The 22,285-nt window shown below is 42.1% G+C and overlaps 1 protein-coding gene across 1 annotated transcript; it reads left to right on the top strand.

The window, feature by feature from the left end:
* The first annotated feature begins 9,169 nt into the window (after positions 1 to 9,169).
* LOC134539002 (SET domain-containing protein SmydA-8-like) lies at positions 9,170 to 21,771 on the top strand. The gene is made up of 6 exons (XM_063380665.1): positions 9,170 to 10,126; positions 11,999 to 12,385; positions 13,904 to 14,222; positions 18,206 to 18,301; positions 19,646 to 19,740; positions 21,634 to 21,771. The coding sequence occupies exons 1-6, from the start codon at positions 9,170 to 9,172 to the stop codon at positions 21,769 to 21,771; spliced, it is 1,992 nt and encodes a 663-aa protein (XP_063236735.1).
* The last annotated feature ends 514 nt before the right edge of the window (positions 21,772 to 22,285 follow it).

The raw sequence follows: 22,285 nt of genomic DNA, 5'->3' as shown, positions 1-22,285 counted from the left end.
GTAGCGATGCAGTTGTTTATATGAAAATGTGCAAATATACAAATATCTGTAAGTTTGCATTAATATATTTCTTTTCCATATCCAAAAAAAAATACACCTATCAGCCATTGTTTACAAAAGCGAGCCAGCACAGCGAAAGAACACAGGACTCGCGTCCGAAAAGACATGGCTTCGAGTCCCAGACAAGATTCACTGAGCTTGTACAGTTAAAAAAATATATATTTTTCTTTAAAATGGTAATTTTTTTTATAGAATAACTATACAAAAAATGGATGTGCGTTCTTATGTACGCGCGTGAGAAGTTATACTTCTTTGGCATCATCAAAAAAATAGTTTTTAATTGCATGCAAATAATTAATTACAATAAAATAATAAAAGGGCTGGATAACGATAGTCAACACAGTCAATAAAGTTCAGTTTAAATTTGAAAAAAATAAATAAATAAAATTTAGAGAATAATAAATATATATGACATAATTTGTACTAAATATTATAAGTTTATTAATTTTAAATATTTATTATTGATTATTTAATATTTTAAAAGAAAATAAATAAATTTAATAATAAATTCAAAAATTTAATTTAAGTTTATTCATTTTATAAATATTTATTATTTTCTTAATTTAATATTCACTTTTCATTTTTATCAAAAAGTTTTCATTAAATTTTTAAATTTATTTTTATTAATATTTATTATTTATTCAATTTAATAATAATAATTAAAAATTGATATTTTAATTTGATGTTCGATTTTAATTGTTATCACATATTTTTTATTAATTTTTTTATTTATTTTGTAAACTTTAAATAACCAATAATAAATATTTAATATTAATAATTTAATAATATTTAGTATTAATTATATTAAATAATATTTTAATTCATATCAATAAATAATACATACGGATAGTTAACCTTAAATATATTGGAGCACTTGAAAAAGTATATAAGCACAATTTTTTTACTAATATTTACGAATAGTAAATAATATTAATCAAAATATTCAATTTAAATCACTACTGAATATAATTTATTAGCACATATATAATTTGCACTTGTATGAAACTAAAACACATGTTGTGAATGTAGAAACTAGAAACATGTGGATAAATACTATAAATATGGAAACAGTGATCAGAGGCGACGAGCGTGCCAACATGCGCGACTAATAGAGGTTCTATTTCTATTTTGTTGGTAGTTTTTTTTCGAGACTTAATGAGTGGTTTAGCGGGCAGCTTCAACATGTTAGTTCTGTGTTACAGTGATGCGCGCGCATCTTAAAATTTCACTCTCATCATTTTTTCATAACGCGCCTAAAGAAGTATAACTTCAAAAACGTAGAAATATTACATGAATTTACGGAACAGTCGAAGATTTTTCTGTATTATTTTTTTGTTTTGTTTTTGTAGTTTAGGAAGTACTATTAAAAAAATATATATTTTATTAGTACATATTCTTCTGGGTTTTTAATATGCAAAATAGAAATGTACCAACTTTGATATTAATGACCAGGTTTCCATGAATTTTTATGCGAATTTTGTCGTGGAAGTTACGCCGATTTACAAACTTTTTTTACAGGGAAGTTTGTTAGATGTTTATCGAAATTATTCCAGATAAACGTTGGTTTCGTTACTTAAATAGGTCGATGCCGATAACTACCACAAACACCTTAACTTACACGTCACAATGTGTGACGATCAGCTGTAGCAGTAGAAGCAGCAGCAGTTGTAAACGCAGTAGCAGTAGAAGCAGCATCTGTGGACGTAGTAACAGTAGAAGCAGCATCATTGGACGTAGCAACAGTAGAAGCAGAAGCATTGTACGTAGTAGCAGTAGAAGCAGCAGCTGTGGACGTAGTAATAGCGGAAACATCAGGTTACTCTAATCTATTTGGCATTTATTGAATTGTCGCCTCCGAAAACTGATCTCCGATATGGGTATACTAGAATTTTTTTTAATTGTCTGTTCCTTTCTTCATTTTGGTAATTCTTGGATATAATTTATTTTTAATTTATTTGGTTTTCATTCTTGTCCAGAGGGGCGCATCTTATGTTTCAGTTATATGATTTTCTTGAACATATGGCTTGAATATTTTATCTTGCATGTACTTTATTTCTTCTGATGTCTTTCATTCTGCTTTCTTTGTCCTGAACCTTTCTTTTCTTTTTTCAGGCATCTAGCATAAATTCTTAGTTCTACAGTTACAGATACTGTACCTTCCTCTTATGTGACTGAATCGTGCTTAACAGATTTGATATTTTCTCTTCTTTTACCACCCGTCCACACTGACTCTTTCGTCCAGCCGCGACTTCCTTTGACGTGACGGCGAAAGACCAACAAATAAGTAGTTCTATTTCCGTATTTCGTTTTTTAACTTTTTTCTTGGAAGAGTGAAAATAAGTAAAACGGTTGTTTTCAGAATACTTTTAAGACATGAAAAACCCGTTATAGATTCTTGAATGCAATCAAAAAGGCATTTCCACATCACACCATTAATCTTCATTTCTTCGCCACGTAATGAAACGGTTAACGCTCAGATCTCTACACGACGCGAGAAGCGCCAGCGAGCGTCCAACTCATTATCCCGTCATCCCTTAAGCCACGAGCGACGTTCGCGACAGTCGATCAACCCGGGGAAGCAGGGGGCACTCTGACGTCACGGGATCTAGTCTTTATCCCCCCGGAAAGTCATTAGCACCCAGCGGGGCGAGGGGTAGTTAGTCCCTTCTTCCGGCGGACGGATATATCGTGCAGCAGTGACGGACGGGGTATAAAAGGACCCCCGGACGACGAGGGCGGACGTACAACCCGACATGTCTCCAGCCGTCGAGGTCCTGGCGCTGTTCCTGCTGGCGGTGGCTGCGACGGCGGCAGTCTGCGGAGGTCAGCAGCAGCAGCAGGTGGAGGAAGAGGAGCAGATCCTCGCCAGGGGGTGGTCGTCTCCCCCCAGGTTCAGTCCGCGGAGCGACGAGGCGGCGTCCCAGGACGAGCGAGAGGACCCCAAGAGGGAGGGCATGACTGGCAGGGTGTTCTACCGGCCGCGCCTGGGGCGTCTCGCGGCGCGCGACGGCTGCGTCTTCTGAGGACGACGACAACATCTCCGCCTGTACTCCTGTCGAATAAACATATAATCCTCTGAAAGAAACACGTGTCTCGCCTCATTTACTCGCCTTACACTCCCGCCTGCCTGCAGCCGCACAGAGAATACCTCAACAACACACAGGGCCGGATTTAGAGGTCTGGAGGCCTCGGGGCAACAGAGGAGCGGAGGCCCCCTGGCCCCAAATTATTTTCCAAATAAAATGAACAATTTTTTTTCAGTCGAGTTTTCCAATAAATAATTTATTGTGAAATCAAGTAGATTCTCTTAGTATTTTAAAAACATACATAAATATAATCGGAGACAAGAATTATATGAAATTAAATTTTAGTGTTAATGAATATTTCTGTTAATATTTAACAATAATATAATCATGTATGTACAAAGTACTGTAGGTAACGGTAAAACAGCGAAATAAGAATATCAAAGGATTTGTGGGGGCCCTCCGTTTGTGGAGGCCCCGGGGCTTTCGCCCCGGTTGCCCTCCCATAAATCCGGCCCTGGCAACACAGCAACACCCCACTGTACTCCTCTCAAATAAACATATAACCCTCTGAAAGAAACACGTGTCTCGGCTCATTTACTCACCTCACACTCCCGTCTGCCTCCATCCACGCAGAGAATACCTCAACAACACAAAACTCTCATTAATACAAAGTGCTTTCACAGTCCCTAGAAATTACCTAGGATTTATAGTGCTAAGTAATTTGTTTAACATAAAAGTGTAGCTAACACCTAATACAAAGTTGTTTTTACTCTAAGAGTAAACAAGCACATGTAGTAAAGGATTTTTTAATACAATTTTCACAAAATAATTTAAAGGAACAGTGTGATGTTTAAATTATAAAAATTCCGAAGTCATAGGTTGGGGGGAAAAGAAGGTTAGAAATATTATTCTTTCAAATTGGTGGTGGTATATGACTTTTTTTTTTTTTTTTAGCTAATAATCCAAACCTTCGCTTTATTCTACTCCCTTAAATCCGTTTATGTGTGATACTTATCGACAAAATTTTTAATTTTTAATTCAAATAATATCTAATAAAAATATTTATATTTAAATTAATAACACTTGTAAACAAAATATTTATTAAAACAAATTTAAGTGAAAATCTTTTCCGTCAGTGAAAATCGTATCCCGACCACCTTGGTGCAAGTACGCTACCACCCATTTCGCTGTGCTATTGCTTAGGGTGAAACTTGAATATCGTAAAAGCTGTACTTAAAATTTATTTTCGGAATTGGCTGGCCTGTCCGCTTTATTATTTTAAGGGATTAACACCCTAAATGTATTGTTACGAACGTTAGCCAGGCCGCGTCACGCGCAGGTGCACGCCGTAACATGAGATGTGCCGTGCGCACCTGGGTCGCCGCTTTATCTCCCTCCAGCCCTCCGCACTCCCCGCGCGGCGCCCTGCCTTTGACACGTAACTGACACCGGACAGCTGGGAGTTGCGCGAGCCGCCGACACGTGTTTTCGAGAGATTTCTGCCGTCTGGACAGCTCGGAATGACGCGACTGGCCCCGGCCGCTCTCGTGAGTTCTGGAATTACGCCGGAGCATATATATATATATATAAATATATATGTATATGCGCCCGATGATGTCAGGGCAGGGAGTCAGTGGAGTTCAGAGTGAAGTCGGGAGTTTTCCCGCGGCGCAGTTTCCGGGCGATAGAGTGGCGAAGTCCCTGGGCGAAGGTTCCAGGGCGAAGAGTTCAGTTCCGAGCGAATTTCCGAGCGAGGCGTCGAGTGGGATCTCGGCGAAGGGGAAGTGCGACGGCGGCGGCGGAGTGCGGCGACGGAGTCCCGCGGTGAAGGACCACGAGGGGTGCTGCGGCGAGAGTTGCGCCAGAGGTGCGGCCCAGCGAGGCGTGTGGATTGTGAGAAGCGAGTGACTGGAGGAGGCAACATTTTTTGAGTGCAATTGATTAATTGGCATTTTTAGATTATTAGCTAGTGATGCAAATAGTAGCAATAAATAAAACTGTGTGTGATAATTTTTTTTTAATTTGGCTATCCTTTACGAACCCGCAGTAAAATCATAACATTTTTTATCTCATCCCGAAATGAATTTCCCAATTTTTTTTTTCCTCCGCTTGTTAGTATGAAGTAAAGGCAGACATCGCTACGCATCATTCAGATGGTTTTCTTGGAACAAAAAAAAAAGTTGTGAATGATACTTTGCAACTGTTATCAAAGCAAATATCGTAGTACGACAATATGGCGAAGCGCGAGACAATTTACTGCTCTGCTTTCAAGCTATTTTCACTCCGCGCCGCTAGATAACATTGCTATCACGCACTTAAAACATATTGTAAAAAAAAAGTAGTTACACTCCACGCCGTCAGGTTCGCTGAAATCACTTATCTCGCGTATTTCGTAAGAGTATCATATATTTTCCCTATTACAATATTTGATTAAAGCCATAGATTATAATTTAGTTACTAAACTTTTAAGGGGCATTTTTGCTTGAGTGAACATATTATATTGCTTCCCAACAACATTCGACTTCAAATCACGACTGGGAAACAAACCAGGAAATTCGCAAAGCGCGAAATTTTGCCGACGTTGCCATGTTCCCGTAGGGTTTGATTCGATAAATGCCATATTTCCTTAACAACTATTTGTCTCTAATGATCCCTATGTCGACAATAATTTGAGCTCTAATTTATTCATTCATTATTCATACACTAATTATTCATTTGTTAAGATGTATTTCAGTTATCACTTGCACATTTGATTTTTCTCAGAAAATAGGCTACTAGTTAAATGAACATCAGGCATAGCAAACAGGAATTTTATTGCTGCAATTTCCGCTGTAGTAAATGAGAAATCACGCAAAGGTTTTGCTCCACTCCTTTCTGGTTTTGATAGAGTGCCAAGAAACAACATCAAAGTTCAGAGTTGTGATATATACATGTTTTTAATGACAGTAAAAAACCCATTTCGTTACAGTGTAGTTTCCTTAACCGAATGCTCACATACATTTGAGTTGACCACATAACAGTCCAAAACCAACTTGGACTCGGTGCTCATATTCTATGAGTCACACTGTAGTGTGAGTGCGATTTCCAGAGTTATAAGTTGGACCCTTGCCACAAGAACTTCATGCTAGACCTGGCGACCGCCCAAAATCAATCTGTGCTTGGTGCGCATAATTTATGAGCCACGCTATAGTCTGAGTGCGGTTGTCTGAGCTTCTTGTCTGGGGTAGCCGCCAGAAGTGATGACAACTCCAGAGGGCTAAGGGAGCATCCAACTTTCTGGTTAGCTGAGTGGGGTAGGGGGCCGGAGGTGGTGCATACGCTGGGATGGGTTCCTCAGCCTCTGTGCATAGCCAAAGCTCTAACGCCCTTCCCGGTTGCGTATGCGGCGTATCCGCATCCACGCCCATGGGGGCTCCCGGGCGGTAGGGCCTATCGGCTAAGAGCGCTGGGTAAAAAAGAAAGGGGGGGAAACCCCTTGCCCGGCATAATCATGTCCTACACATGAGCGTCACGCTAGACCAGGCAACAATACGATGGCAATCTGTATTCGGTGCGCATAATCTATGAGCCACACTGTAGTGTGAGTGCGGTTGTCAGAATTACATATCTGGTCCTCTCCACATGGACTCGGTGGAACACAAGCTCACAGTCATACATGCATAGGTTCACCCGCAAATAAATGGAATATGCGCAACTGCGAACTCTGTAAAGTTTTTTTTCTTCACATGGTCAGATCATTCGTCTCACACAATTGCGAAGTGGGTTAAAATCCTTACAGGATCCGAACCTGGGTTGGAAACGTGACGGACGTTGTCTCGACCAGGTGCCACGCGTGGTTTTTGCCATTATTTTTTTGCGAAATTCACTCCTAGGGAGATGTGGTATTCGGTCCATTCTGAAGCACGCCTGCTTTCGATCCGAGTGATTCCAGTTTTGAGTCCCGGTTAGGGCATGAGTGTAGGTTTTTTTTAAATTCTAAATGCGGTCATAAAAACATGTCACTAGTCAAGGAAACGTTAATCAGTGAATTAAATCGGCCTAAAAAATATGTGAATTTAGCATGTCAGTTGGCTTTTCGGTAATCATAGTTACCAGCGAGGCAAACATTTAATTATAAAAAAAAATGGTGATAATCTGAGGTATAGGGATCGATTACCACCTCGGTTTTCAACGTGTTTGTCTTAATCTACTCGGGCGTGGACGCAAACATGCTAAAAAAAAAAATATATCCCTAAGGGGATTGGAAGTGACGTGTCCCGCAGAGCAGCAATATCTCATCGCTGGCCGATTTCGCCCGAGGCGCGGTACAAGCGTGAAGGAAGAAGATTAAAAAAAGACGAAGACGAAATGAAACCACAGCGGATGAAGCTCCCAAAAATAAAATTTAAAAAAAATTGCCGTAAGGCTTTTTTTATACCCGGGCGACCGCGCGGCGCCCAGATGTGGAACTCCACTCGCGCCTGCTTCTCCTCCGCCAGCAGGCACGCGCACCTGGGTCCGAGACGCCTTTACCCCTCCCCTCCCTCCAGCCCTCCTCCCCGCGGGCTGCCAGCGACGCCCCTGGGGCGTCTCGTGACCGCCGCCCCTCGGCCGCCGACGACGAAGCGTCGACTCACGTGCGGAGAGTCTGCCGCCGTCCACGACGACGCTCGGTCACGTCTTGTCTCGGGGTGTGTGGGTGTGTGTCTGCAACCCCATCTGGGCCTATCCCAAAGCAAGAAACGTTGTCCAGAAAAAAGGGGAGACCCTGCCAATAATAACAGTGTTCTCATCTCAGCTCATACGCGGATGCTAGACCAAACGTTCCCCCCCTACAACATCGTCAGGTTTCGGGTACAATCGTGTCGGGGAGTGCGAGTTTCATCTAGACTCCAACAACTCCAACAACTTGGCCTAAACCAACACAAGAGTTTCGTCCAGGACAAGGATGACCTCACCAAAAATACCAGCGTGAGTTTCATCTCAGCTTACATGCGAAATATAGACAAAAAGTTCCCTGCCATCATTGTTGGTGTTTTTTGGCACAATCGTGCAGGTCTTTGTGAGTGCCGTATACACTAACGAGATACATTCCACCCTAAGAAAGCTTCTTAGGACAAGGGAATCTTTAATAGTAACACTATCTTGAGTTTCAGCTTAACAAAATTGTATTTGATACGCGAACACTCTCCAAACAATCATCACCAGAGATCAAATAAAACTTCCTCGGGAATATTCGAGTGTACTTTGACTTCATCTTCATCAACAGGATATATATTTCCACAATAAAGTTTACAAGGATAATGAAGACCTGCTAGCGAGGGTTACATTTTATGTCACTTGTGACCGTTAAGAAAATCTGCTGCCGTCATCCCAAGCAATACGCTTCAGCCATATAGCAAGTACCGTCGATCCCTCAACTCCAACCCTGAACAAACAGTTCAAGGCAAGTTACACGAATAAGTTTATGATGTTGTTAGAAGGGGGACTATGACTGTGCAGGTTTTTACTTGTTACTTTCGATTAGCGAGGGGAGCATTTTCACTCTCCTCTTGAAGTCGGCTGCAAAAATTTATTTTATTGTCTGATCACTTTGTTACAAAAAAAAACCAGCTGAACTACAGCTAAAAATAAATATCAGCACACCAATAGACTCGTGTCTTGTGAGAAATTTTACTCTCTTCATTAAATTTAATTTTAAGAGAAATTACAATTTCTTTAAACATACATGGAAAAAAATAACCAAAGAGATCTCATATATGTTTCAGTCAATACAAAAAACTTGATACATATGCGTCTGTGTAAAGAGAACTGAGTTAGAAGTTCAAGCCTGAAACAGTATAGAACTGACTGACTGAGATATGAACTATAAACCTGTATAACAAATATACGACACTAACCCTGCTGCCTAATGTCTGTGAGCATTTGGTTCCCGTGTTGTGGGAAGAAAGTCATCAGAACACTGTCATAATGGTCATATCTCCTCAACTTTGAGTTGCTTAAAACATCTGATAGTGAGAAAATTTAAGATATGTATGGCAGTAGTTCTTTCAAGCTTTTAATATAAGTGTGGTTGAAAGGTGCCATCATCAAGACGAGTTGCCATGACCCACTGCACATCACACGGCACAGAAAAGCTGACCCAGCAGGGCCACTGCGCCTTTACATCGCGAGACTCATTAAAGCAGGTTGATGTCGACCACACAGAGCCGTTGCTGGCGACACCAGCAAACGGAGATGTCAAGAATTCCGGCATCCCACACAGCCCCAAGGCACCAGCAGAGCAGAGTGGTGCAGCCTCGTCCTCAAGAGAAACACCGGTCCAGGAAGACGTCTGCGGCACGGATCAGTTTCAGGTGTCTCCAGAAAGAGAAGGTGTGATGAACCACTGTAACTCGCACAGACACGAGGAGCCAGCAGAGCAGAGTGGCGCAGCCTCGCACTCAAGAGAAACCCCGGTCCAGGAGGACGTCTTCGGCACGGATCAGTTTCAGGTGTCTTCAGGAAGAGGTGTCATGAACCACTGTAACTCGCACAGACACGAGGCGCCAGCAGAGCAGAGCGGTGCAGCCTCGCCGGTGCAGGAAGACGTCTGCTGCACGGAGAGACTGCTTGTCGCGCACCTGGCGAGGAGCGGCTTCTCCCAGCCCGCCCCGCGGCCCTGGGCCCTAGCCCGCTCCGGCATCAGCGGCAGGGGCTTGGTGGCCACCAGGGACCTGCAGGCAGGGGACCTGGTGCTGGTGGACGGCCCCCTGGTGCTGGCGCCCCGCGCCTCGCCGCGCTCCCCCCCGCTGTGTGCGGCGTGCCACCGGGGCGGGGTGCCCCTGCAGGCGTGCGCCGCGGGCTGCGGCCTGCCCCTGTGTGCCCGCTGCGACCGCTCGCCCGCTCACCGCCCGGAGTGCAGCGCTCTGCTGGCCTGGAGGGGCGGCAAGGTGGCGGGCAGCTGGAGCCCGTGCCTGCTGTGGGTGCTGGGGGCGGTGCGCTGCCTGGGGCTGGGGGCGGCGGACCGGGAGGTGCTGCGCTGCCTCCTCGCCCATGGCGGGCCCACGCATGCCGTCGAGGTAGGCTTACAGGTTTTCCTAACTTAATCTTCCATTCAAATCGATTTCGTTAAATGCTATGGAGATGTAGTGGCTAGATTATTCGCCTAACACCATGGTGATTCTGGTTTATTTTCAGTGATTCCTGTCATGTGTTCGCAAGTAAAACGTGGCACATGTTGCCTTGATGTGGCAGGTTGTTCCTCTACACCTGCATTCATTATTCATTACTTAATATGTGTGACTCAACATTTTTTTTTTCAGTTACAGTGAGCACTTGTGGTTTTCATCTCATAATCTAGTCCGTGTCTCCATTAATTGCTTGACTACTTGAAGGAAGCATTCCAATGTGCCTTTGAAGGAAAATTAACATTTTGAAATTCAACATCTGATAAAGTTTTCTATAATCCATGTGATGTGATTAAATGAAAACTGTTCGAGTTGCTATTTGTTTAGTTGAACGACTAGACATGTCAGAAGGTATGGTAAACCTATAAAAAGAATTATTAAATGTATTTAGAGAGCACATTTTTAAACATAATAAATATTACAGTAATTTAGACAGGTATCCTAATAATCATCTCTGCTCGAGTACTACACATATTTTACCAATTAAAATAAAAATTACATTAATGTATCTTGGAATTCCAGACACATTCAAATTCACAGTTTTGAGATGCTTCAGAACAAACCCACTTTTATTTGTACTGAAAATTTGCACCCTAAACTATTCTAAATGAAGCAAACTGAATATATTTTATTAAAGCACTTGGTACTTTAAAAAAAATGTTCTATGTAAAACACTATATATGTATATATAATACAGGTTATACAAGTAAGTCTATGCCATTTTTACTTCCTAAAATTTCAAGAGAACCTAATGTTAACTTCCTAATTTTTAAATTCAAAGCTCCAAGCTCTAAATTTTTTTTTGTCTGCGGGATACAATGGGACTGGGGCCAGGTCTGCGAAATCTATAAATGCTGTGTTATATAATGTTGGAATTGTCCCAGACGTTCCAAGGACCATCATTCTAGGACATCATCTTGGCAGCGATGCTGAATGTCCGGGAGCTGAAGACAAAGCGATTTGATATTTTGTGGTTAAAAACTTCATAATCCAATTATTTATTCTGCCTTTAGAACAAACGAAAGCAGCATTGTGTTTTTGGCATCATTCGTGGCGTGATGATAAGAGATGAACCAACCTTTCCAAAGTTTTGAATATAAACTATAATGTATAATAATAAACATAGCAACATGTTAGCTATAATTACAATATTTAATTTCACCTAAGGTTTGATACAACACCTTGTAAAAGATATTGCATACCAAAATATGACAAAGAAGTCACTTTAGATGACAAAACACATCGACACACTTCAGTGATAATTTGGTCAGAAATCGGTCGGTAAGCGAAGTGTTAGACTAGATTGATAACTGTGCAGAACAGGAATCAGTTGGAAGAGACCAGTATTTAGGCCGGAGTCCTATGCAGTTAGAGTCCAATTTATTTCCATTGTATTGTGTTGCATCGTCAATTGGTTTGTAACACACTGTTGCCTTAGAGACCTCAACAGATAAACTCTATGGGTCTTGTTTGGCCGTGATTGTTAACGCATCATGCACATGTGGCAGGGGCCTTAGGTTCGAAACCCATCACCTCGACATGACTTCAAGTTTACTCAAACTGAGTCGGTTAAAAGGCCCAGTGGCCATAAAACCTCTGTGCACAACCATGAGATGTAAAAAAAAAACCACATCAAACAGACAAATAGTGACTCTCTTGTTACATCTAAAACTTTTTGAAATGTTTTTTTTTTATGTTACACCAGAATGATTGTTGCATGATATTTTCCTAGTCCGTTGAGACGGACAAACTGTTTGTCTGCAGCTGGAAATCCTGGAGAAAGAGCTGAACGGTGGACCAGGCCCCACCGAGCCAGAGCGGGACTTCATGCGGCTGTCCTGCCGGGTGATGGACGCAAACGCGTTCGAGACGCCCCAGCCTCCCGAAGAGGACGAGGCGGGCCCACCGTCGCCGAGCCTGAGGGGCCTCTACCCGGTGGCGGCCATGATGAACCACGCGTGCAGCCCCAACACGATGCACGTGTGCGGCAAGGGGCACCGCATGGTGGTGCGCGCGGCGGCGGCGGTGCGGGTCGGGGAGGAGCTCACCAACTCGTACACCACCCTGCTGTGGGGCACGCTGGCGCGCAGGCGCCACCTGCTGGCCACCAAGCACTTCCTGTGCAGGTGCGAGCGCTGCAGGCACCCACAGGTGAGAGGTGGTCCGTTCGGGGACCACGGCGCGGTGTCCACCCGGGTGACACATGGTGCTTTTGTGAAAAAACCTGGCACGCATTTCCCACATTCTGATCACCAACCACATCTCACTTTGTCAAAAACGGTTGCAGCTTCACGCGCGTGAATGACGTATGGCGATGACTGTGGATAGGTTAAATAATTTACATGTCCAAGGAATTTTTTAGCAAAGGTGGGGGATTCTGGTAATGATGATGAGATTTTCCTGTTGCGACTGAGTTTTGTGTCGGGGAATCCTGCTGTTAAAGCTGGTGTAAATTTCGAAACAAGAGAAACCAAACTTTTTGCATTGGTGTGAATGAAGAAGAAGTTATTTCAAAGCAGTTATACTTTGTGTTCTGTCACGCAACCTGCAGCCATATCTCCTACACCAGTTCCCTAACAAATAATTATAGCAATGTGATCTCATTGAAAAGTGCTGTAATTTTCGGCCACATGTTCACAAGTGTCGCATGACAAGCTGACAACCCAGAATTATCTATTTATATATTCTTCTGTAAGGTTGTGATATATATCCTAAAGGCTAGGTGCCCCTATGTATTTTATGTGGTAATGCGTTCTAACATTTATGTCATATCACATACAGAAAAAACTAGGTTTTTGGTTTTTTTACTAACGGTTTTTTACAAAGAAATGTGAAGTTAAAATTTGGAAGGTTCCACAGGAGTCGGAAGCATTCTATTTTTTTTCTGTTATGACATTGTGTTTTTATTCCAAATGATGTAATGCAAGACCACATATGCCCATGAGTGGGATGCCTGGTACATCTGGTATTGTGATGCCTCACCTAGCTCCATGAAATAATGATTTAACACGTATCCACAGAGTGGGGAAGCCTTGCTGGATGTCCTCATACATCTGGTGTTGTGATGCCCCTCCTAGCTCAATGAAGTAACACTATACCACGTGTCCTCATGAGTATGGGAGTAATGCTGAATGTCCTCACACATATGATATTGTGATTTCCCTCCTAGCTCCATGAAGTAACACTATACCACATGTCCTCAGGAGTATGGGAGTAATGCTGAATGTCTTCATACATCTGGTGTTGTGATGCTCCTCCTATCTCCGTTCAGTTATCTATACCATGTGTCCTCAGGAGTGGGGAAGCCATGCTGGATGTCCTCATGCATCTGGTATTGTGATGCCCCTCCTAACTCCGTGCAGTAATGCCAGAGTACGTGTGTCCTCAGGAGTGGGGAAGCCATGCTGGATGTCCTCATGTATCTGGTATTGTGATGCCCCTCCTATCTCCGTGCAGTAACTCTATACCACGTGTGTCCTCAGGAGTGGGGGAGCCATGCTGAATGTCCTCATACATCTGGTATTGTGATGCCCCTCCTATCTCCGTGCAGTAACGCTATGCCACGTGTGTCCTCAGGAGTGGGGAGTCATGCTGAATGTCCTCACACATCTGGTATTGTGATGCCCCTCCTAGCTCTGTGCAGTGACGCTACACCACGTGTGTCCTCAGGAGTGGGGGGCCAGGCTGAGCGCCCTGGCGTGTCCCCGGCAGCTCTGCGGGGGCTGCGTGATGCCCTCCGACCCGCTGCAGCTGAGCCCCGCCTGGCGGTGCGACGCGTGCGACGCCCAGCTGTCGGGCCGGCAGGCGGCCGCGGTGCAGGCGGCTCTGGGCAGGCTGCTGGAGCACGTGGACACGAGCAGTCCGGGGGACATCCGCCGGTTCCTGGCTGACCAGGCGGGGGCGCTGCCTGCTTGCAACCAGGTGGCGGTGCAGCTAAAGTGCGACCTCATCTGCCAGTACGGCCACCGCGAGGGACATCTGTACACCGGTGAGTTGTTCGTGATGCCGTTCCCAATAGCGGTTCTCGCAATGTCTCTTCAATTATTGCTACCAAGCAGTCGGCCAGATTTTCCCCTTTTGGCAATTCTTGGATTGCAATCTCCTAAATCTGATCAATATTGAGTGTGTACTTGGTTTTATTCAAATTCTATTTCTTTATATTAATTTATTTCATTCATTTTCATTAGTGTGCCTGAGAGGGGCGACTCTTATTGATCCTTTGGCTTGCGTTTTCCTATATTACACATTCTTCGTTTCTTATAAATATGTTTTCTTCTTTCTTTGTTCTGAACTTTTCTTTTCCTTATTCTTATATATTTTTCGGTCGTAACATCCGGTTTTCCGAATTATTTCTTGCTTAACCCATTTTCTATCTTTTCTTCTTTACTTGTTGCTTTGGTTAATTTCCTTCCCTTGTATCTTCTGCATTTTTTTTCCTGCAAGAATAGTCTACTTCTCTTAATTCCTTTCATAATCATTTTATTTTCTCCAGGTTTTTGTCTTTTTTTTTGAGTCTTTGTTATTCGGACACGATATTATTTATATATTGCTTCTTCTTCTCTTCTCTTGCACTGGTCATCTACTTCTCTCGGGTCTTTCTTCTTGTATTGGTATCTTCCTGTTCATTCGCGAGCATCTTCTATTTGTTTTTAACCTATGTAAGCGTTATATTCCATCTTATCTTCTTATCTCTGTAACTGGTGCCTGGGATTGGCTCTCTCGGAGTTCTTACTCCCTCCAGCGCTCGCGTGAGGACGCACTTGACGTCAGACGCGCCGTGGTAGCCCTGGGCCTGGAGTGCGGCGGGTGGTTCGCGTCACTTTCCCGCGGCAAGTCACGTCTGGGACACTGTATCCTCATCGCCGCCACACGCCTCGTCTGGCCAAGGGCGTAGGAACCAGGGGGGGACAGGGGAGACGTGTCCCCCTGAACTTTTTGGGTGGAGGGGATTGAAATCCCCAACTTTCTAGACCGTGATATTTTTATTTTATAATATTTTTCTGCCCAACTTTATTTGTAATTTCTTCACTCATCAAATTTTATCTTAAGGAAACAATAATAATTTTAACATCGATGTATCCAATTGTTAGATACAAAAACTGCTTAAAGAGCGCTATTTTGCACTTTTAAAATCAAAATTTTCCCGTGGATGACCCCCGGACCCACCGTCTTAGTAAGAGGGGAATGGGTTTACATGACATCAAATTGTCCCCCCCCCCCAACTTTATGAACACAGCTACGCCAATGCGTCTGGCCCCTGGTGACGTCACTGCGTGTGGAAGATTTCGGGACGACCCCCCTCGTCGCTGCTGTAACTAAAAGTGCTTCGGCGCGTCACGAGATGTTCCTGCTGGCGTCAACGCAATCACGAGACCTCCTACAACTCGAGGTCAAGCCGAGAACTTTTGGTAGGCGGGTAAATTACGGTTCTGAATCAAAACAGGCATTTATTGAAAAGTTTTTTTGACGTGACAACGTCTAATAAATCGATGAACGCCGGCTGCACGCACGAAAAAGTGTCCCGTTACGCACATTGTCCCGTTACGCCCATTGTACGCTTGCGCCGCATCTATCTCTCTTCCACTCTATTGGAGCAACCATCGATTTGACTTTTTCGAGGCACATTAAAACTTGAAACACTCCCATTATAGTGATAATTCAATAAAAATGATTCAATTTTCTTCATAAAAGTATGCAATCATTTCATCAATGTTTTGTTATGACGTTGCCACGTTAAACTATCGTCCGTAAACCGACTTTACAGACAACCAATTTTTTTTTCCTCTTCTGCCTCGACTGCGCGGGATCACGGGCATTATCTAGGGGGAGCCCCCCCCCCCTCCTCTTCAACGAGACGTCGTGACGTCACGCCGCTGTCTCCCGGCACGCTAGTCTATAAACAAACACCCCCCCCTCTCTCTCTCTCTCTCTGTCTCTCTCTCCTGGCGGCTAAATGCAGGATCGTCTGGCTGGCTTTACCTCGGTCCCGGGACAAACAGCTGGTTTGTTCCGGCCAACGGAAACAACCCCCCCCCCCCTCCTTTTTTTCCTCAAAATCTTTTTCTGTTTTCTCATGTTGTGCTCTGCATTTCTTCGACCCGGAGGGGGAGGGGGGGGGAGGGTGTGATTGTCCATCATTACATTCCTCGAAGTGAAACTTCTTTATTACAGTCGGTTGGGTTAAGTTGAGGCCCTGACGTCATTAGAACGTAATGACAAAAAAAAATACGTATCGAGAAAAATTAATGGCTAACGCTCGGAGCGAATAAAATAGAGAATCAGACACAAACGTGAGACTCTTTGCTGTGTTTTTTTCGCCAGCATTAACCTGCCTGGTTGACGTCAATGCAAAATGGGATGTAAATACTTAATCAAAAATAAGTTAATTTAGCACTCACTATGAATTCAGAGGTTTTACATTATTGTGCTTGATTAGCTTGATTAAATACTTATTTTGGTTTACAGTAGAAAAATAAGTCGCTTTCAAATAGTTCATATTTAAGGATTTCAAGTGTATTATTGCAACTAAATTAAATAATTTAATATTATTAGTTTATCCAATAAAACACAATCATTAAGAAACATAATTTTAAGAATTTTACATCATAATGTAGGTATATTTTTTTATGTGCAAACAAAACCATTTTTGAAAATAAAAATACTGTTTAGCTATCAAATTACTTGCCAAAAACGCAGATGGCAGCAACAGCGCTCGATGACTTGTTTGCATTATAGCTCACTGGCATACCTGCGCAATCGCATACTTTCTCATTCGCATTCGTCCAACATCGGATACTAGCACACATTCTCACATACTCGAAGACCTGTACACTCACCAATAATACGCTTGTATGTTTGCACACTTGCACAGGTGTAGCTAATAGTTGTGTACCCTACAAATTTCCTATTCCTCGTTCTGTGAAGTTTCACTTACAACCCGTGTAAAGGTATCGCATCCGTTATATATATAAATATATATGTATATCTTATATATGTATAGTTATTGCTTCATTAGCTTAGTGAAGGGAGATATATTGGATTTTAAACATGATACAAAAATTTTAAAATTTGTCAAACACTAATATGTTTTAAAATAAGATAACATAGTGTATATTAACAATATTATTTCATGTATATCAATAGCCAAAAATGATTTTAACACTTAACAGCGATGACATCACAGGGGAAAATTTTTCCAGCAGCCAATCACTATAAACTTCAGGCATTCTTTGATTTATAAACTATGTTTGAATACATTAAAATTTTGAAAAATTATCGTAAGGAAATTAATATGATTATAAAAACTTTTTAAACCAAGATTGTGTTTTTCGGTTCTTATCCCTACATCTTAGAAAGCTGTGAAAGAATATTTCGAATTTGGAATTATAGAATAAATGTTGTATGCTTTACCCAGCTTTTAATACACAGATGGGAAAAAAATACCTCTAGTAAGTGATCACGTCGTTAAAATTCAGGCGAAAAACGAAGTTACTTACATTTACCTGACATTTTACAAGTAGCATATAACGTGTAGAATACGCCTTTTTCATAAATTAACAGCAAAAATTAATTTAATTTTAAGTGTATCTTTAGTGAAACATCCACAGTAATTAAAAAAAAAAGTACAATTCAATAACTTATATTGGAGGTTAGAATTGTTCCACAAGCTCTTGTCTACAATTTAACCCCACACGTAAATGTTAAATAAATGCGAAACGTATAGAGCAGCAAATAATCTTATTAACATTTATAAATAAAATTAATAACTAATGGATTAAAATTACATGCTTACAAGACACCGTAACCAATATCGTAACAAACGCGAAGAATGAGAAAATTTCTCGCCAAAACCTCTTGCGTGCTTTGCTAGCCCTCTGGGTCAAGAAACATGGAAAAAGAAGGAGCAAAGGGTAGTAAATATGCTTTAAGTAATAAACAGCCAATCGTAAAGCAGTTGTTTTTTTTCCCCAGAGCTGTCTGACAGCCACCTGCAGCACAAAGAGACCCTGTGCAAGGAGATACTACACCTTCTGGAGATTCTGCGTACTGGCCAGTGCAACATGAAAGGTAAGACCCGTTCACGATATTACAACTGTGTGTCCAAAAAATATATATATATTTATATCCTCTGACAACACCAATGAGGAATGTAATGTCTAAGCCAAATAAATAAAACTGAAGCACGTCTTTTATTTTCTTTGTTTACAGATAAGATACCTAAAAATTATCTATTGTTTTTAAAAAAAATATTTTTTTTCTGAAGGAATTTATATAGCTTAAAAAAACTGATGATGTTGTAAACTTGAAATCCACAACACTTTTTAGATTGTAACCCCCATTAGTAATAATTTAGTCTTGGATTTTTTTTGTGATATCTCAAACGGTGCCGAAGATTATGATTGATATAAACCAATAGGTGATTCACATGAAGCATTCCAAGGCTGAGTTATTTATTGACTGCATCTAATTTTTTACATATGTACATACTATGTGTATGTGTGCTAATAAATGCGTTATTTCAATTATTACATTAACTCTAATTTTGAAAATACAAAAAAAAAATACGTTCATTTTTAATGTTACTCGTGCATATTAATCTATTTAATAAAGTTCTAACACTGATGACTGATAGACAGCACTCAGCTTAAACCGGCGGGTATAGAAGCATGAAATATTGCATGTGAGTCCCTTATATAGCGCAGGTGAGCACTGAGAAGGATTTTTGAAAATTTTGAATCGTAGTTTGTCATTTTGAGAAGTTAGAAATATGGAAATTGGTGTTTAGACTTCTGTTTATAAACGAATGTTAGTTGTATCAGCGTTTTTTGGTAATTCGTCAAAAATGAGAATCAAATACTTTCCCGTCAGGCACAGGGCTAGAAAACAACATTTTCTGTGTAAATTATTTTGTTAATGCCAACGAAGTCGCTGCCACAGATAGTTTTCAATACGATTCTTGGTAATATTCACCAACTACCCTGGTGTTTTGGCATGGGCGTCTCTGACACATAAAGTTTAAGGGGGACATAAAATAAATTAACTTATTCAAAACTCCGTCGAGTTAAGTATAAAGTGCCTGTTTATTTTCAAACTATGCTTTGTATGTAATTTTTTATTTGACACACCTGATCTACTACTATGTCATCACTCTAAATACATGTATTTTATAAACATGGAAATGGTATAAATAAAACTACTGGATGTACTTGAAAATATTTTTTTTTGGGGGGGGGGGGGCGGGCGTGTCCCCAACGTAACCCCCCTCCCCTTCCGGGCCAGAGACGCTTTTTTTTTTTTTTTTGGACATCTGACAATGGGAACCGAACTGGTTTTCTGCGCAGTCGTCACGCGCACTCTACCTCCATGTTCCTTCATGGTGTAATTCAGCCGCACGCGCGCGTGTGTTGGCAGGCCTGATCTGCTACGAGCTGGCGTGCACCCTGCTGGAGCAGAGGAGGAGACTCTCGCAGGGCGACGGTGGCGCCGCGTCTCAGCGGCGGTGCGAGGTAGAAACACGCGGCGACTCCTCGTGGTCCCGAGTTACACTGAGAAGCCTGAAGATGTCCATCAAGTTCTGTCCCTGCCCGAACACGCCCGAATATCCACCATCAGGCCAACCTCGGAATTTGTTTTAATTTTGCGCAGGAAAAATTAATTCAAATATTAAAAGTGGTCGGTTAGGTTAGCTACCTTAAAACACTTTAAACCACTATGGACGGTTAGTTAGGTTAGTACAGCTACATTAAAATAAACAGAGAAATATAAATATATATATAAATAAACCCGAGGTTGGCCGAAGGTGAATATTCGGGCGTGTTCGGGCAGGGACAGAACTTGATGTACATCTTAGGCTTCCCGAGTTACTCTCTTTTCCTCCAGAGATTAGCCAACTATACAGATGGGGCATAAGGTCCGATTCAAGATGAGTTGGGTGAAACCAAAAGGGGAGGGGGGATTTCAGTGCACTACACGTACCGACATGGCGGTCGTTTGTTTACAAATGCATCAGCTGTACCTGTATTGGAGGTTAAATTGGGAGAAAAAAATGACAACTCATATAATTACATTTGTATTACGAAGACTCGTTTTAGACTTATAATATATATATATAACCAAATCAACCACTAATATTTTAATCTAAATTTCTTCCGATAAGCTTAACTGCAGTCGTTAATAAAAGCAGGCTAGAACAGCTGACACAAAAGGAAAAAAAAGGCCCACCATGTTGGTATGTAAAAATCAAGGGAAAAAAACGGCTTCACGTCTTACTGCTAATGCTCCATCAGTATCCTTTCCTAATCTCTGATTTTCTTAAGGTGGATTCACAATTAAAAATAATAAGCGAGTGCATAGCAGGCCAATCACACGACAGTGCACAAGACCCGTGAGAGATCGGTTCACAATTGGAATCTTACTGTTAATTTCAGCCAATGAAATTTCACGATTTATTCGACATCTGTTTGCAGTGCCAGTAAATAACTATGTTGACTACCAAACGATTATCCCGTGACGTCTGACCAAAAATTTATGAGCACAATTTTTTTTTTAAACATACAAAATAATTTGGACTCTGTAAAATTATCAGTTTTCTATTCTACCCACGAAATATATTTTTTTTAAATTTACATTAATTTGCTAGTGACTTATTTTTTATAGATATTAATATCAGTAATTCATTTCACGTTACGTTCACATCACGTTAATGTTATTGTTTAAGTCTTGTGGACACTGTCTCCACCACCAACTCCCCCCCCCCCCTTATCACCCACCCCAAACCCTTGATTGGGGATGCACCACAACGCTGAAATGCCAAATTGACCACAAAGCCGACAGCTAGAAAACTGCTGTGTACCACAACGCCGAAATACCACAACGCCGAAATGCCAAATTGACCACAACGCCGACAGCTAGAAAACTGCTGTGTAACACAACGTCGAATTACCACAACGCCGAAATACACTAACGCCGAAAAATGTCATTGCAGGACTGCCACAAAGGTTAGGTTAGGTTAGACTAGGTTAGGTTAGACTAGGTTAGGTTAGACTAGGTAAGGTTAGGCTAGGTTAGGTTAGGCTAGGCTAGGATAGGCTAGGTTAAGTTAGGTTAGGTTATATTACGTTAGGTTAGGTTAGGTAAGGTTAGGTTTGACTGTGGTATTTCTGTTATAAGGTACATTTAAGAAACACACACAAATTCAGTCAGTTGTTATTTCGGCGTTGTGGTACGCAGCAGCAGTTTTCTAGCTGTCGGCGTTGTGGTCAATTTGGCATTTCGGCGTTGTGGTATTTCGGCGTTGTGGTACACAGCAGTTTTCTAGCTGTCGGCGGCGTTGTGGCCAATTTCGACATTCGGCGTTGTGGCATTTCGGCGTTGTGGTGACGACCCAACTTGACTTCCAGACGGCGGGCCGGGAGGCGCGCGCCGCGCTGGAGCAGTCGGCGCTCATCTTCCAGGGAGACGCCACGGCTCCGGCGGGCCTCTGGAGGCTGCTGGACGAGACTTCGACGGCCGACCACTTGGCGTCGCCGGGGCTCTGAGCCCGGGTCCGCGATCCACACACAGAGGACGCCAAGACGTCGCGACGACGCAGTAGCTTGCAAAGCAGCGAGTTTCGCCAGACGTCACCAAACCCCGACACTTAAAATTATTTTTTTTTTTTGACGTGACAACGTCTAATAAATCTATGAACGCCTGCTGCACGCACGAAAAAGTGTCCCGTTACGCACATTGTCCCGTTACGCTGTGTTCCCGTTACGCTCATTGTACGCTTGCCGCCGCATCTATCTCTCTTCCACTCGATTGGAACAACCATCGAATTTAACTTTTTCGAGGCACATTAAACTTGAAACACACCCGTTCGTTTCCTACTTTTCCTACCATCGTCCTATCCTCAACAGAATAGCGCAGATTGGAAGAAGTTAAATAGCAAACACGTATAAAAGTTATAGTTAAAATTATCTTTTCTTTGAAGTAATAAGCATATTTGAATTAATGAGTGCAAATAAAAGTAAATTTATCAATTACATTGTAGATTTAATTTCACTCCTTCTT

The sequence above is a fragment of the Bacillus rossius genome, chromosome 14 (genome assembly GCF_032445375.1).
Source record: "Bacillus rossius redtenbacheri isolate Brsri chromosome 14, Brsri_v3, whole genome shotgun sequence".
Lineage (NCBI taxonomy): Eukaryota > Metazoa > Arthropoda > Insecta > Phasmatodea > Bacillidae > Bacillus > Bacillus rossius.
The sequence above is the reverse complement of the archived record's forward strand: the minus strand, read 5'-3'. Positions and strand labels throughout refer to the sequence as shown.